Below are 16,595 nucleotides of genomic sequence, written 5' to 3'. Positions count from 1 at the left end.
CAACAGAATATTTTCTAAATGTTGTAGCCATCTATTTAAATGTGTTTTAAAGCAAACCATACCAAACTACTGCCCTGATGTCACTTTTGCAAAATTGTCTCTGAAAATAAACCCTGATTCTAGTCAATATGAGAATAAAAACTACCTACGTGGTATAGAGAGATATGTTAATTTGGGATATGGAGGTATTTTTACTTTGTGTTACTACTACTGAGAACTCTAATGATTTTATTTAGATTTTTTTGTCAACTAATAAAGACTTCACATGGCAATCTGTTTTCATTGTGTGTATCTGGAAGCCGCTTATCACTTAGATTCTGAGAAGGGTGAAAGTGAACATCTGCATTCTTGTCAACTCTGCCACTAATTAGCCAATGACCTGGGTAGGACACTCAATATCTCTGAACACTGGGTTTTTTTTAATCCTTTAAGCAAAGTGGTTAATTTACTTAGATTAACTTAATCTTTACTTAGTCTTAATTTACAAATACATTTCCAATCCAAATTCTGTGTTTGTCCTATGCTTCCCAGACTGACTACAAAAGACCCCCAATCCTCTCACTTAATTCTGTTCCTTCAGTCTTGTCTCAGACTAGATCAAAAAGAACTACCAGAAAGAGAAATTAAGAAAACAAGTCCATTTACAATTGCATCAGAAATAATAATCTACCTAGGAAAAAAATTTAACAAGGAGGTAAAAGAATGGTACACTGAAAACTGTAAGACACTGATGAAAGAAACTGAAGGAGACACAAATAAATGAAAAGATATGCCCTGCTCATGGATTGGGAAAATTAATATTGTTAAGATGTCTATCCTACACAAAGCAATCTTAGACTCAATGCAATCTTTGTCAAGATTCCAGTCGCATTTTTCACAGAAAGAGAAAAAACAATCCTAAAATTTGTATGGAACCAAAAAGACCCTGAATAGCCAAGCAACCTTGAGAAAGAAAAACAAAGCTAGAGGCAGCACACATTCTGTTTTCAAACTATATTACAAAGTTATACTAATCAACACAGTACAGTAGTGGCACAAAAACAGACACACAGATCAGTAAAACAAAACCGAAAACCCAGAAATAAACACACACATATATGGTCAATTAACTTAGGACAAAGGAGCCAAGAACATAAAATGGTGAAAGATAGTTTTTTCAATAAATGGTGTTGGAAGAACTGAACATCTATATGCAAAAGAATGAAACCAGAGCACTATCTTACACCATACACAAAAATCAACTCAAAATGGATTAGAGAAACATGAGACCTGACACCATAAAGCTCCTAGAAGAAAACAAAAGGGGATAAGCTCTTTGACACTGATCTGGGCAATAATTTTTTTGGATTTGATATCAAAAGCAAAAATAAACAAGTGATACTGTATCAAATTAAAAAGCTGCACAGGAAATGAAACCATCAACAAAATGAAAAGGCAACCTATGGCTGAGAGAAAATATTTACAAATCATATATCTGATAAGGGGTTAATATCCAAAATATATAAAGAAGTCGTACAACTTAATAGAGAAAAAACAATCTGATTTAAAAATGGGCAGAGGAACTGAAAAGACATTTTTCTGAAAAAGACATACGAATGGTCAACGGGTACATAAAAGTTGCTCAACACAACTGATCATGAGGAAATGCAAGTCAAAACCACAGTGAGGTATCACTTCACACCTGTCTGAATGACTATTATCAAAAAGACAAAGAATAACAAGTGTTGGTGTGGGTATATAGAAAAGGGAACATTTGTGCACTGTTGGTAGGAATGTAAATTGGGGCAGCCACTAGGGAAATAGTATTTAAATTCCTCAAAAAATTTAAAATAGAGCGGCACCTGGGTGGCTCAGTTGGTTAAGTGTTCAATTCTTGATCTCAGCTCAGGTACTGATCTTGGGATCATGAGTTCAAGCCCCACACTGAGCTCCACACTGAGCATAGAGCCTACTTTAAAACAGAAATACCACATAATCCAGTACTTCCACTGCTAGATACTTATCCAAGGAAAACAAAACCACTATCTTGGAAAATATCTGGTTAAATGTTACAGAGGTATTGTTTTCCCCACTGATTTTAGTAACTCAAATGTTTAGAATTTTTAAAACTTTGATATTTCTCTGAAGTATCTTGTTGGAATCATTAAAGTTGAATTTTGCAACTTCAATTTTTACTATAAAACCTTTCAACATAAATGTGATGCTTCTTGTCATCGTAAAAAAATATAGTTACCAGCCATTGATTATAACAACAAATTACTTAATGAGGCGCTTTGATTTGTGTCAGTATGGAAGAAATACAATTTGCAAGGTCTGCATTCTTCCTGGGGAGTAGTTGGAGTACAAGTAGAGTTGGTTGTGTCTTAGGGGCCAGGGTAATAATATATACCATCCAAAGCAGCCCAGAGCCCAAAAAACTACAGGACTGAACACAAGCCACAGTCTTATATAGGAACACAGGGGGTAAAGATGGGGAAACCAAGCTCATTCAAAAGCACAAAGAGCAGAAGCACAGGGTCCAGACCTGTAAAAAAACCAGAATGGAACAGATCCAGAGACAAGGAAAGAATGGGCTGAGGGCTCTGAAAACTAGACTGACTCTAGTTTTTTATGACCTTCTAGCAAAAATGCATGAGTTGGTGCTCTGTAAAAACTGAAGAATTAAAACATATTTATTTGTATTCTATACAAATAGAACACTCTCCCCAGAGGGTATCAGGTTTTTTTTTTACATTCTCTCCTTTTGTTTTTTTTTATTATGTTATATTAATCACCATACAGTACATGATTAGTTTTTGATGTAGTGTTCCATGATTCATTGTTTGCGTGTAACACCCAGAGCTCCATGCAATACGTGCCCTCCTTAATACGCACCACCAGGCTAACCCATCCCCCCACACCGCTCCCCTCTAAAACTCCCAGTTTGTTTACCAGAGTCCATAGTCTCTCATGGTTCATCTCCCCCTCTGAATTCCGCCCCCCTTCATTTTTCCCTTCCTTCTCCTAATGTCCTCCATGTTATTCCTTATGTTCCACAAATAAGTGAAACCATATGATAATTGACTTTCTCTGCTTGACTTATTTCACTTAACATAATCTCCTACAGTTCCATCCACGTTGATGCAAAAATTGGGTATTCATCCTTTCTGATAGCTGAGTAATATTACATTGTATATATGGACCACATCTTCTTTATCCATTCATCTGTTGAAGGGCATCTAGGCTCTTTCCAGTTTGGCTATTGTGGACTTTGTTGCTATGAACACTGGGGCGCATGTGGCCCTTCTTTTCACTACATCTCTATCCTTGGGGTAAATGCCCAGTAGTGCAATCGGTGGGTCATAGGGTAGCTCTATTTTTAACTTTTTGAGGAACCTCCACACTGTTTTCCAAAGTGGCTGTACCAACTTGGATTCCCACCAACAGTGTAAGAGGGTTCCCCTTTCTCCACAACCTCTCCAACATTTGTTGTTTCTTGCCTTGTCTACTTTTGCCATTCTAACTGATGTAAGGTGGTATCTCAGTGTGGTTTTGATTTGAATTTCCCTGATGGCTAATGATGATGAACATTTTTTTCATGTGTCTGTTAGCCATTTGTATGTCTTCTTTGGAGAAGTGTCTGTTCATGTCTTCTGCCCATTTTTTGACTTGATTATTTGTTTTTTGGGTGTTGAGTTTGAGAAGTTCTTTATAGATCTTGGATATCAGCCCTTTATCTGTAGTGTCATTTGCAAATATCTTCTCCCATTCCATGGGTTGCCTCTTTGTTTTATTGACTGTTTCCTTTGCTGTGCAGAGCTTTTTATCTTGATGAAGTCCCAAAAGTTCATTTTTGCTTTTGTTTCACTAGCCTTTGGAGATGTATCTTGAAAGAAGTTGCTGTGGCCAATGTCAAAGAGGTTACTGCCTATGTTTTCTAGGACTTTAACGGATGCTTGTCTTACACTGAGGTCTTTCATCCATTTAGAGTTTATCTTTGTGTATAGTGTAAGAGAATGGTTGAGTTTCATTCTTCTGTATATAGGTGTCCAATTTTCCCAGCACCATTTACTGAAGAGACTGTCTTTTTTCCATTGCATATTTTTTCCTGCTTTGTCGAAGATTAGTTGACCATAGAGTTGAGGGTCCATATCTGGGCTCTCTATTCTGTTCCATTGATCTATGTGTCTGTTTTTGTGCCAGTACCATGCTGCCTTGGTGATCACAGCTTTGTAATATGGCTGGAAATCAGGCAACGTGATGCCCCCGGCTTTGTTTTTCTTTCTCAATATTTCCTTGGTGATTCAGGGTCTTTTCTGGTTCCATACAAATTTTATGATTGTTTGTTCCAGCACTTTGAAAAATGCCATTGGTATTTTAATCAGGATGGCATGGAATCTTTTTCCATCTTTTTGTGTCTTATTCAATTTCTTTCATGAGTGTTCTGTAGTTCCTAGAGTATAGATTCTTTACCTCTTTGGTTAGGTTTATTCCAAGGTATCTTATGGTTTTTGGTGCTATGTAAATGGAATCAATTCCCTAATTTCTCTTTCTACAGTTGCATTATTAGTGTATAGGAAAGCAACTGATTTCTGTGCATTGATTTTGTATCCTGCCACATTACCGAATTGCTATATGAGTTCTAGTAATTTAGGGGTGGAGTCTTTTGGGTTTTCCACATAAAGGATCATGTCATCTGCAAAGAGAGAGAGTATAACTTAGCAAAAAGAAAACAGACAGGACCCAAACTGATAAAATTATGAATGAAAGGGGAGAGATCACGACTAACACCAAGGAAATAGAAACAATTATTAGAAATTATTATCGAAAACTATATGCCAATAAATTAAGCAACCTGGAAGAAATGGACGCCTTCCTGAAAATTTATAAACTACCAAGACTGAAACAGGAAGAAATTGACAACCTGAATAGACCAATAACCAGTAACGAGACTGAAGCAATAATCAAAAACCTCCCAAAAAACAAGAGTCCAGGGCCTGATGGATTTCCTGGGGAATTCTACCAAACATTCAAAGAAGAAATAATACCTATTCTCCTGAAGGTGCTTCAAAAAATAGAAATAGAAGGAAAACTTCCAGACTCATCCTATGAGGCCAGCATTACCTTGATCCCCAAACCAGGCCAAAACCCCATCAAAAAGGAGAATTTCAGACCAATATCCCTGATGAATATGGATGCCAAAATTCTCAACAAGATCTGAGCTAATAGGATCCAACAGTATATTAAAAGGATTATCCATCACGACCAGGTGGGATTTATCCCTGGGAGGCAAGGGTGGTTAAACATTCGCAAATCAATCACTGTAACAGAACACATTAATAAGAAGAGAGAGAAGAACCATATGGTCCTCTCAATTGATGCAGAGAAAGCATTTGACAAAATAAAGTATCCTTTCCTGATTAAAACTCTTCAGAGTGTAGGGATAGAGGGAACATTCCTCAATTTCATAAAAACCATCTATGAAAAGCCCACAGCAAATATCATCCTCAATGGAGAAAAGCTGAGAGCATTTCCCTTAAGATCAGGAACACAACAAGGATGCCCACTCTCACCACTATTGTTCAACATAGTACTAGAAGTCCTAGCAACAGCGATCAGACAACAAAAAGAAATAAAAGGTATTCAAATTGGCACAGATGGTTTCAGTTTTACTAATAAAACAGATCCTAGAAACTTTTGCAGTCTGTTATTGTCTTTCAAGAAAATGAAGATGAAATAAGGAAGTACATATTTACTATCTAAAAATGTTTTATGAGTTTGAGACAGTACAGTGTGCAGTCTTTAGTGCTGAGCATATCATCTCTCCAACACATATGTTCTAAACAGGCTATAGCTCCCGAATTTTCATAAAATTTCCATGAACTTAGCCTGTTTTCATATTGAACAATTTCATCCCTCCCCCTCAATCTGTGTCCTCCCTGAGAGAATTCCAGCCAATTCTACAAGTGGCAGCCAAAGAAATATTCTCCTATAACTTCAACCAACAGGTGAAAAATTATATGAACTTCTTAAAGAAATGACCATCAGCAAAGAACAGTGCTTCTACACTCATCCAAACTGTAGTATAAAGCACATTTCCTAAATTAACCAGATCATATTATCAATGAGAACTAGTGTCACCCTTCTTCTTAATCTGCTTAAGCTATTTCTCCAGGCTGTACCAAATTGTACTTCCTCTTGAAGATGGAGATTTATTTAAATTATTTTATTTATTTCAGAGAGAGCATGAGAGAGCGAGAGACAGCATGACCAGGGGGAGAAGGAGGGACAGAGGGAGAAGGAGAAGCAGACTCCCCACTGAACAGGGAGCCTGATGTGGGGCTCGATCCTAAGGCCTGAGCCAAAGGCAGATGCTTAACTGACTGAGCCACCCAGGCGCCCCTTGAAGTAGGACATTCTGCATCCTGTTTGAAAGCTGGTGTGACTAATGTTGCTGGAAATGCTGGCAGGAAAAGAGAGAAAAAGAAAGAATTATCTTTGAGAACAGGGAATTTTACTATACACTTTGCAGAATACAATATGGCTGACATGTGTATTACCTTGGTAGCAAATATTATTCCCAATGGTGGAATGGTCTCCATATTATGCTTCAAGATCATACTAAGTAAAAGACAGGGTTGGGCCTCAAACCCTGTACTAACACTGAACCTAGTCTGGCCATGCCTCCTGTTCCCCCCAACCATCACTGCCTGTCACTCCTCCCCAACACCTATGCTGTATGTTGTCATGATCAGTTAGCCGAGGTACAAGTCCATCTGGATTTGTGTCCTTGTTGAGAATGAGGACTATTTCAGATCACACCTTAAAAGTACAATGCAAAACTCCCGTCCTGAGTTGAAAATTTTAAGTAACAAAATAGCTTAGTTAGCTTACAGGTGAATCTAGAACAATCGTGTTAATTTGTTTCTGGCAAAACAACTTACAAGTGACAGCCAGTGACTTTTTCCCCCAGCCTTCCATCCTAGAACAGATAGCTGCTAGTTTCCTAGTTGTTTAAAAACAAAGCCTTGAAGTCAGAAATCTTTTGATGAGTATGTGCATTACTTAAAGTGCTTTTATGGAGTGAATGCAAAGTTTAATGATAGCAAACTGTCTTCTCGCCTATAGCTAAAGTTGGACTGAGGAATGGCTACCCCTAGCACCTGCCCATATTCATAGGGCCTTGTAGCTCCGCTCCAGAGCTGTGGCACAGGAGGTGAGGAAGAGTGACTCCCTGGCCCAGGGAAATGAGGAAAGTTTTTAGGCTTATGCAATAGAATATTTTCCTAATGTCTAGCTTTAAACTCAGAGGCACTAATATATATGTACATACGTAAAAGGACCCTACCCAGCTTACTGCTTGATTTGCTCAAAGACACAGCATAGTGTAACAGAAAGATGACCAGCTTTAAAACCAGACCAACTCAAATCTGAATGCCAGCATTAGCCCACTGTCTGCTGTGTGACTTTGGGCAAATTATGTAACCTCTTGGAATCTCAGTTTTCCCATCTAAGTAACAGGTGCAAAATACATACATCAAAGGGCTACTAAAAGAGGAAGCAATGAGAATGCAAAACAGTACAAACACCTTGGGAGACAGTCTGGCAGTTTCTTAAAAAGCTAAACATAGTCTTACCACATGATCCAGAAGACCTGTTCCTCAGTATTTACCCAAAGGAGTTGACAACTTATGTCTACATAAAAACCTGCACATGAATGTTTATAGAAGCTTTATTCAAAATTGCCAAAATTTGAAAGCAACCAAGATACGCTTCAATAATTGAATGGATAAACAAATCGTGGTACCTCCATATGATGGGTACTAATTCACTAATAAAAAGAAATGAGGTACTAGTCATGAAAAGACATGGAGAAACCTTAAGTGCACACTGCTAATAAGTAAAGGAAACCAGTCTGGAAAGGCTACATACTGTATGATTCAGATTATGTGACATACTGAAAAATACAAAACTCTGAAGACAGTAAAAACAATCAATGGTTGCTAGGGGTGGGGAGTGGGAGGCTGTGGATGAACAAATGAAGGACAGGGGATTTTTAGGGCAGTGAAACTACTCTGTGTGATATAATGGTGGACACATGGCACTTTTCATTACCAAAATCCATAGAATGTACAATACAAAAAGTGAACCCTAATGTAAACTATGGACTTTAATAAACAAAATTTTCTAAAAAGATTAAACAAGATGATGTACATAAACTACTTAGCCTACTAACTAGCACATGCTAGGCGCTAATAAATAATAGGTTCTATTGGTTTTATTCTTTCTATAAGTTTAATAATGTCATTTAGAACATAGTTTATATTTACATAGTGATCTTTGGATATAGTTTGTTTGGATGCAGTTCTGTTTCTGTTGGATTTGTTATTTAAAAATTTAATTGGTGGGGCACCTGGGTGGTGCAGTCGGCTAAGCATCTGACTCTTGATTTTGGCTCAGGTCATGATCTCAGGGTCATGAGACTGGGCTCACCAGGAGCCTCTGTGCTCAGCGCAGAGTCTACTTGAGATTCTCCCTCCTTCTCCCTCTGCCCCTCCCACATGAGTGCATGCAGGCTCTCTCTCTCTAAAATAAATAAATCTGTTTTAAAAAATCTAACTGGTAAACAAAAGAGAATTACCTATCCTTTATTACCATGGATTGATTCAAAGAAATATAGTATTTTCTCCTCTACTGCTTATCCTATGCAAATTAATAGTTGTCAAAGCAAGGGTAAGGATGTAGAAAAAGAAGAACCCTCTTACACTGTTGGTGGGAATGCAAACTGATGCAGCCACTCTGGAAAACAGTATGGAGGTTCCTCAAAAGGGTAGAAATAGGGCAGCAAGGTAGCTCAGATAGTTAAGCATCTGCCTTCAGACCAGGTCATGATCCTGGAGTCCTGGGATCGAGTCCCACGTCAGGCTCCCTGCTCAGCGGGGAGCCTGCTTCTCCCTCTCTCCCTCTCCCTCTGCCTGCTGCTCCCCCTGCTTGTGCTCTTTCTGTCTCTCTCTCTCAAATGAATAAATAAAATCTTTTAATTAAAAAAGAAGTTAAAAATAGGGACACCTGGGTGGCTCAGTCAGTTAAGCATCTACCTTTGGCTCAGGTCATGATCCTAGGGTCCTGGGATCGAGTCCCACATCAGGCTTCTTGCTCAGCGGGAAGCCTGCTTCTCCCTCTGCCTGCCACTCCCCCGGCTTGTGCGCTCGCTCTCTCTCTCTGACAAATAAATAAATAAAATCTTTTTTTAAAAAGTTAAAAATATAACTACCCTATGATCCAGCAATTGCACTACTAGGTATTTATCCAAAAGATACAAAAATAGTGATTCAAAGGGGCACATGCACTCCAATGTTTATAGCAGCAATGTCCACGATAGCCAAAATATGAAAAGAGCCTAGATGTCCATCAACAGATGAATGAATAAAGAAGATGTGCTAGATGCACACACACACATACACACACACACAATGGAATATTACTTGGCCATCCAAAAGAATGAAATCTTGCCATTTGCAATGACGTGGATAGAACTCGAGGGTATTAGCTAAGCAAAATAAGTCAGTCAGGGATGAGCAAAGTGAAAAAACCAGGAGGAGACATAGCCAACTCAGGGCCTGGCCAGTGGATCCTGGTAAGAAAAGATTCCTCATCCAGGAAGTAGAGTACTATAATGACAGTCTTCATAAACATCCAAACACTGAGAGGGGGGGAAAGATGGAGGAGGAGTAGGGAACCCTATTCCAATCGGTCCCCAGAATTGAGCTGACCAGACCACTCTGAACACTGATGAAATCAGCCTGAGATGTAAGAAGATAGATCTGGATCTCTACAAACAGAATATTGCAAGTGGTTGGTTTCGAGGTACGAAGTGGGGAGCCGTGATTCTGTGGGCAGATATCGGAGGATAAACAGCAGCGGGAGGGAGCCGTGTGGATCCTGCACCCCCGGTGAGCGACAGCCTCCCGTGCTGGGGACCGGGCACAGACTTGCAGACTGCTAGCAGCGGGGAAAGAACTTTAGGGCAGCCCCCAGACGGAAATCCAGAGTGGCGGGGTCGCACATGTGAACTGGGGGTGGCTGGTGGTTTTAGAAGCACAAAGGGCAGGGACGTGCCCCGACCTGGAAGCAAGGACTGGGAGCGCTGCTAAGGGGCACACAACACAGGATGCTGAAGTTTATAGCAGCATTGACAGAAACAGAGATACTGTAGCTGGAGAGCTCCCTGAAGAACAGACTGCGATCTCTCTGCTCTGAGGCAGAGGGTTGGAAACTGTCTCTTCTGCTCTCTCGGAAGAGATGCGGAAAGCTACCAAGGAAAGCCGCCAGAGGAAAAAAGCCCCAAAAGGCCAGTTTTCAGAGAGCCCTCAACTCTGCCCAAACAGGGTTGCTTGAGTAACAGCCAGACAGGCCCCTCCCCCAGAAGACAGGCTGCGAGAACAAGAGGCCAGCAACCCTAAGGTCCCTATAAAACAGGTGCATCTTGCTTGGGTTGTGGTCAATAATTTGGACTCTGTACATTACCTCAACCACCCCTCAAAAGAATGACTAGGAGGAGGAACCCCCAAAATAGGAAAGACTTAGAGATTATGACTTATGCCACAGATTTATAAATGATTCAGAGATAACCAAGATGTTGGAGATGGAATTCAGGCTAGCAATTATGAAGACAACAGCTAGAATGGAGAAATCAATTAATGGCAACATAGAGTCTCTAAGGGCAGAAATGAAAGCTGAATTCGCGGAACTTAAAAATGCTATCAATGAGGGGCGCCTGGGTGGCTCAGTTGGTTGGGCGACTGCCTTCGGCTTGGGTCATGATTCTGGAGTCCCAGGATCGAGTCCACATCGGGCTCCCTGCTCAGCGGGGAGTCTGCTTCTCCCTCTGACCCTCCCCCCTCTCATGCTCTCTCTCCCATTCTCTCAGATAAATACATAAAATCTTTGTGAAAAAAATGCTATCAATGAGAGCCAATCTAATCTAGATAATCTAACAGGTAGGGTAAGCGAGGCAGAAGAACGAATTAGTCACCTAAAAGACCAATTAATAGATAAAAAGTGAAAAGAGGAGACCAGGGAAAAACAACTCAGAATCCATGAAAATAGAATCAGAGAAATAAGTGACACCATGAAATGTTCAAATGTCAGAATTATTGGAATCCCTGAGGGGGTAGAGAGAGAGAGAGGACTAGAGATATATCTGAGCAAATCGTAGCTGAGAACTTCCCTAATCTGGGGAATGAAACAAACATTTGGGTGTCCTAGAGGCAGAGAGGACCCCTCACAAGATCAAGGAAAACAGGCCAACATGCTGGCATGTAACAGTAAAACTCACAAATCTTAGAACCAAGGAAACCATCTTAAGGGCAGATAGGGGGAAGAGATTCCTTACGTACAGAGGGAGGAACACCAGAATAACATCAGACTTATCCATAGAGACTTGGCAAGCCAGAAAGGCCTGGCAAAACATATTCTGGGTACTAAACGAGAAGAACATGCAGCCAAGAATACTTTATCCAGCAAGGCTGTACTTTAGAATGGATGGAGAGATGCAGGGCTTCCAAGACCAGCAAAACTGAAAGAATACGTGACCATTAAGCCAGCCCTGCAAGACATATTAAGGGCAGTTCTATAAAAGGAGAAAGACCTCAAGAGTGATATAGAACAGAAATTTACAGAGACAATCTATAAAAACAAGGTCTTCACAGGCAACATGATGACAATTAATTCATATCTTTCAATAATCACTCTCAACATGAACAGCCTAAATGCTCCCATAAAATGGCACAGTGTTGCAGACTGGATAAAAAGACAGGACCCATCCATATGCTGTCTATGAGAGACTCATTTTGAACCTAAAGATACATCCAGACTGAAAGTGAAGGGATGGAGATCCATATTCCATGACAACGGACCTCAAAAGAAAGCTGGGGTAGCAATTCTTATATCAGACAAATTAGATATTAAACTAAAAAGTGTAGTTAGAGACACAGAAGGACACTATATCATTCTTAAAGGGTCTATCCAACAAGAAGATCTAACAATTGTAAATATCTATGCCCCCAACATGGGAGCAGCCATCTATATAAGCCAACTGTTAACCAAAATAAAGAGTCATATTGATAACAATACATTAATTGTAGGAGACCTCAATACTCCACTCTCAGCAACAGACAGATCATCTAAGCAGAAAATCAACAAAGAAACAAGAGCTTTGAATGACACACTGGACCAGATGGACCTCATAGATATATACAGAACATTCCACCCTACAACAACAGAATACTCATTCTTCTCAAGCGTACATGGAACTTTCTGCAGAATAGACCATATACTGGGTCACAAATCAGTTCTCAACCGATACCAAAAGACTGAGATTATTCCCTGCATATTCTCAGACCATAATGCTTTAAAACTTGAACTCAATCACAAGAAAAAATTTGGAAGAAATTCAAACACTTGGAAGCTAAGACCACTCTGCTCAAGAATGTTTGGGGTCAGTCCCCTCAGCCTCCGCTGCCACCGCCCCTCTGCCAGAGCTCTGGCACCACCTTGGGCCGGCGGTCCTCCGTGGGAGGGAGCGAGGTGGCAGGCGGCCAGCTGACGGGGGCGGCGGGGCGGCGGGGCGGCCAGCGGTCCTGCGCACTCGGGGGTGGTATCTACATGGGACTGGCCCAGGGCGCCCGTGCGCTCTAAGGTGGACCAGCAAATTCTGTTTATCAGAACATTTCCACTGCTGCACCTGAGGGCACACACATCTTCAGCGGGACTTGGAATTCCAGAGAATTGCCTTTGTGAGAAACTGGCAATAATTTCTTTAAATTCCATCTCTTAGTTTTCCATTTTGTTACGTTTCAGAGGAACTTCAAGAAACCATGAACAGCTTTAGTAATGCAGATTTAGACTGCCATTTCCTCAATGAAGGCTTTACTGCCAAGGATATTCTGGACCAAAAAATTAATGAAGTTTCGTCTTCTGACGATAAGGATGCCTTCTATGTCGCCGACCAGGGAGACATTTTAAATAAACATCTGAGATGGTTAAAAGCTCTTCCTCGGGTCACCCCCTTTTATGCAGTCAAATGCAATGATAGCAGAACCATAGTGAAGACCCTTGCTACCACTGGGACAGGATTTGACTGTGCCAGCAAGACTGAGATACAATTGGTACACAGTCTTGGGGTGCCTCCAGAGAGGATTATCTATGCAAATCCTTGCAAACAAGTGTCTCGGATTAAGTATGCTGCCAATAATGGAGTCCAGATGATGACTTTTGATAGTGAAGTTGAACTGATGAAAGTTGCCAGGGCGCATCCAAAGGCCAAGTTGGTTTTGCGGATTGCCACCGATGATTACAAAGCAGTCTGTCGCCTCAGTGTTAAATTTGGTGCCACACTCAAAATCAGCAGGCTTCTTTTGGAACAGGCGAGAGAGCTAAATATTGTTGTCATTGGTGTCAGCTTCCACATGGGAAGTGGCTGCACGGATCCTGAGACCTTTGTGCAAGCCATCTCTGATGCCCGCTGTGTCTTTGACATGGGAGCTCAGGTTGGTTTCAGCATGTATCTTGCTTGATATCAGTGGTGGTTTTCCTGGATCTGAGGATGTGAAGCTTAAATTTGAAGAGATCACCAGTGTGATCAACCCAGCCCTGGACAAGTACTTCCTGGACGACTCGGCGGTGAGAATCATAGTGGAGCCCAGCAGATACTATGTTGCCTCAGCCTTCACGCTCACAGTGAACATCATTGCCAAAAAACTCGTATTAAAGGAACAGACAGGCTCTGATGATGAAGATGAGTCGAGTGAACAAACCTTTATGTATTACATGAACGATGGAGTGTATGGATCATTTAATTGCATCCTCTATGATCATGCCCACGTGAAGCCCCTTCTGCAGAAGAGACCCAAACCAGATGAGAAGTACTATTCAACCAGCATATGGGGACCAACATGTGACGGCCTGGATCGCACTGTCGAGCACTGCGACTTGCCCGAGATGCACGTGGGCAATTGGATGGTCTTTGAAAACATGGGTGCTTACATGGTTGCTGCTGCTTCTACTTTCAACGGGTTCCAGAGGCTGACTATCTACTATGTGATGTCGGGGCCAACATGGCAACTGATGCAACAGATCCAGAACCACGACTTCCCGGCCGAAGTGGTGGAGCAGGACGTCGGCACCCTGCCTGTGTCCTGTGCCTGGGAGAGTGGGCTGAAGCGCCCCCCGGCTGCCTGTGCCTCCGCCAGCATCAACGTGTAGGTGCCACTCCTGTAGCTGTTACCTTCGAGTTTAGCTTGAATTGGGGGACTTGGGGGGACCGTTTAACTTAATTCTTGCTAGTTTTGAAATGTCTGTAAGTAGGGTTGGCATGGATGCAACAGTATGGAAGACTAGAAGATGGGGTCACTTTATCTGTGTTCCTATGGAAAGTATTTGCATATTTGTTTTATATGGATTTTTATTCAGTTTTTAGACACGCTACTAAGGCGCGCCCCCCGCCACTGAGCAAGCGTTTGTAGCTTGAACACTGCAGGGCGGGCCAGAAGCTTAGTGTTGTGACCTGTTTTAAAAATAAAGTATCTTGAAATAAAAGAAAAAACTAAAAAGAAAAAAAAATAAATAAATAAAAAAGAATGTTTGGGTTAACCAGGAAATCAAAGAACTTAAACAATTCATGGAAACCAATGAGAACTAAAATACATCACTCGAAAACCTATGGGATACTGCAAATGTGGTCCTAAGGGGGAAATACATAGCCATCCAAGCCTCACTCAAAAAAATAGAAAAGTCCCAAATTCACCATCTAACTCTACACCTTCCAGGACTAGAGAAAAAGCAACAAATGATGCCTAAGCCATGCATTAGAAGAGAAATAATTAAGACTAGAGCAGAGATCAATGAATTAGAAACCAAAAACAGAGTAGATCAGATCAACGAAACTAGAAGCTGGTTCTTTGAAAGAATAAGATCGCTAAACCACTGGCCAGACTTATCCAAAAGAAAAGAGAAAGGACCCAAATTAATAAAATTATGAATGAAAGGGGAGAGATCACGACTAACACCAAGGAAATACAAACAATTATTAGATTTTATTATCAACAACTATATGCCAAGAAGCTGAGCAACCTGAATGAAATTGATGCCTTCCTGGAAACCTATAAACTCCCAAGACTGAAACAGGAAGAAATTGACAACCTAAATAGGCGAATAACCAGTAACAAGATTGAAGCAGTGATCAAAACCCCCCTAAAAATCAAGTCAGGGCCTGATGGATTCCCTAGGAAATTCTACCAAACATTCAAAGAAGAAATGATACCTATTCTCCTGAAGCTCTTTCAAAAAAACAGAAACAGAAGTAAAGCTTCTAGACTCATTCTATGAGGCCAGAATTATCTTAATCCCCAAACCAAAGACCCCATCAAAAGGGAGAATTCCAGACCGATATCTCTGATGAATATGCGTTCCAAAATCCTCAACAAAATCCTAGCTAATAGGATCCAACTACATTAAGAGGATCATCCACCACAACCAAGTGGGATTTAGCCCCAGGATGCAAGCGTGGTTCAACATTCGCAAATCAATCACTGTGACAGAACACATTAATAAGAGAAGAGAGAAGAACCATATCGTCCTCTCAACTGATGCAGAAAAAGCATTTGACAAAATAGAGTATCCTTTCCTGATTAAAACTCTTCAGAGTGTAGGAATAGAGGGAACATCCCTCAAGTTCATAAAATCCATCTATGAAAAACCCACAGTGAATATCATCCTCAGTGGGGAAAAGCTGAGAGCCTTTCCCTTAAGATCCCTGAACATCCTTCACATGTCAAGGATGCCCACTCTCACCACTATTGTTCAACATAGTACTAGAAATCCTAGCAACAGCAATCAGACAGGAAAAAGAAATAAAAGGTATTCAAATTGGCAAAGAAGAAGTCAAACTCTCTCCCTTCACAGATGACATGATACTTCATGTGGAAAACCCAAAAGACTCCACCCCCAAATTACTAGAACTCATACAGCAATTCAGTAGTGTGGCAGGATACAAAATCAATGCACAGAAATCAGTTGCTTTCTTATACACTAACAATGCAACTGTAGAAAGAGAAATTAGAGAAACGATTCCATTTACAACAACACCAAAAACCATAAGACACCTCGGAATAAATCTAACCAAAGAGGTAAAGGATCTATACTCTAGGAACTACAGAACACTCATGAAAGAAATTGAAGAAGACACAAAAAGATGGAAAAACATTCCATGCTCATGGATCGGAAGAATAAACATTGTTAAAATATCTATGCTACCCAAAGCAATCTATACCTTCAATGCCATCCTGATCAAAATTCCAATGACATTTTTCAAAGTGCTGGAACAAACAATCCTAAAATTTGTATGGAATCAGAAAGACCCTGAATCGCCAAGGATATGTTAAAAAAGAAAAACAAACCTGGGGGCATCACGTTGCCTGATTTCCAGCCATATTACAAAGCTGTGATCACCCAGGCAGCATGGTACTGGCACAAAAACAGACACATAGATCTATGGAACAGAACAGAGAGCCCAGATATGGACCCTCGACTCTATGGTCAACTAATCTTCGACAAAG

The 16,595-nt window shown here is 40.7% G+C and overlaps 1 protein-coding gene across 1 annotated transcript; it reads left to right on the top strand.

The window, feature by feature from the left end:
• Window positions 1–12,520: 12,520 nt before the first annotated feature.
• LOC118010221 (ornithine decarboxylase-like) lies at window positions 12,521–14,259 on the top strand. The gene is given in 2 exon segments (XM_035004401.1): window positions 12,521–13,547; window positions 13,549–14,259. Coding segments are annotated over 2 exon segments (1,386 nt in total). The 5' UTR covers window positions 12,521–12,857; the 3' UTR covers window positions 14,245–14,259.
• The last annotated feature ends 2,336 nt before the right edge of the window (window positions 14,260–16,595 follow it).

Source organism: Mirounga leonina, unplaced genomic scaffold, assembly GCF_011800145.1.
Source record: "Mirounga leonina isolate KUSES-001 unplaced genomic scaffold, KU_Mleo_1.0 Mir_129, whole genome shotgun sequence".
Taxonomy (NCBI): domain Eukaryota; kingdom Metazoa; phylum Chordata; class Mammalia; order Carnivora; family Phocidae; genus Mirounga; species Mirounga leonina.
Note: the sequence above shows the minus strand (reverse complement) of the source record. Positions and strands in the feature narration are given on the sequence as shown.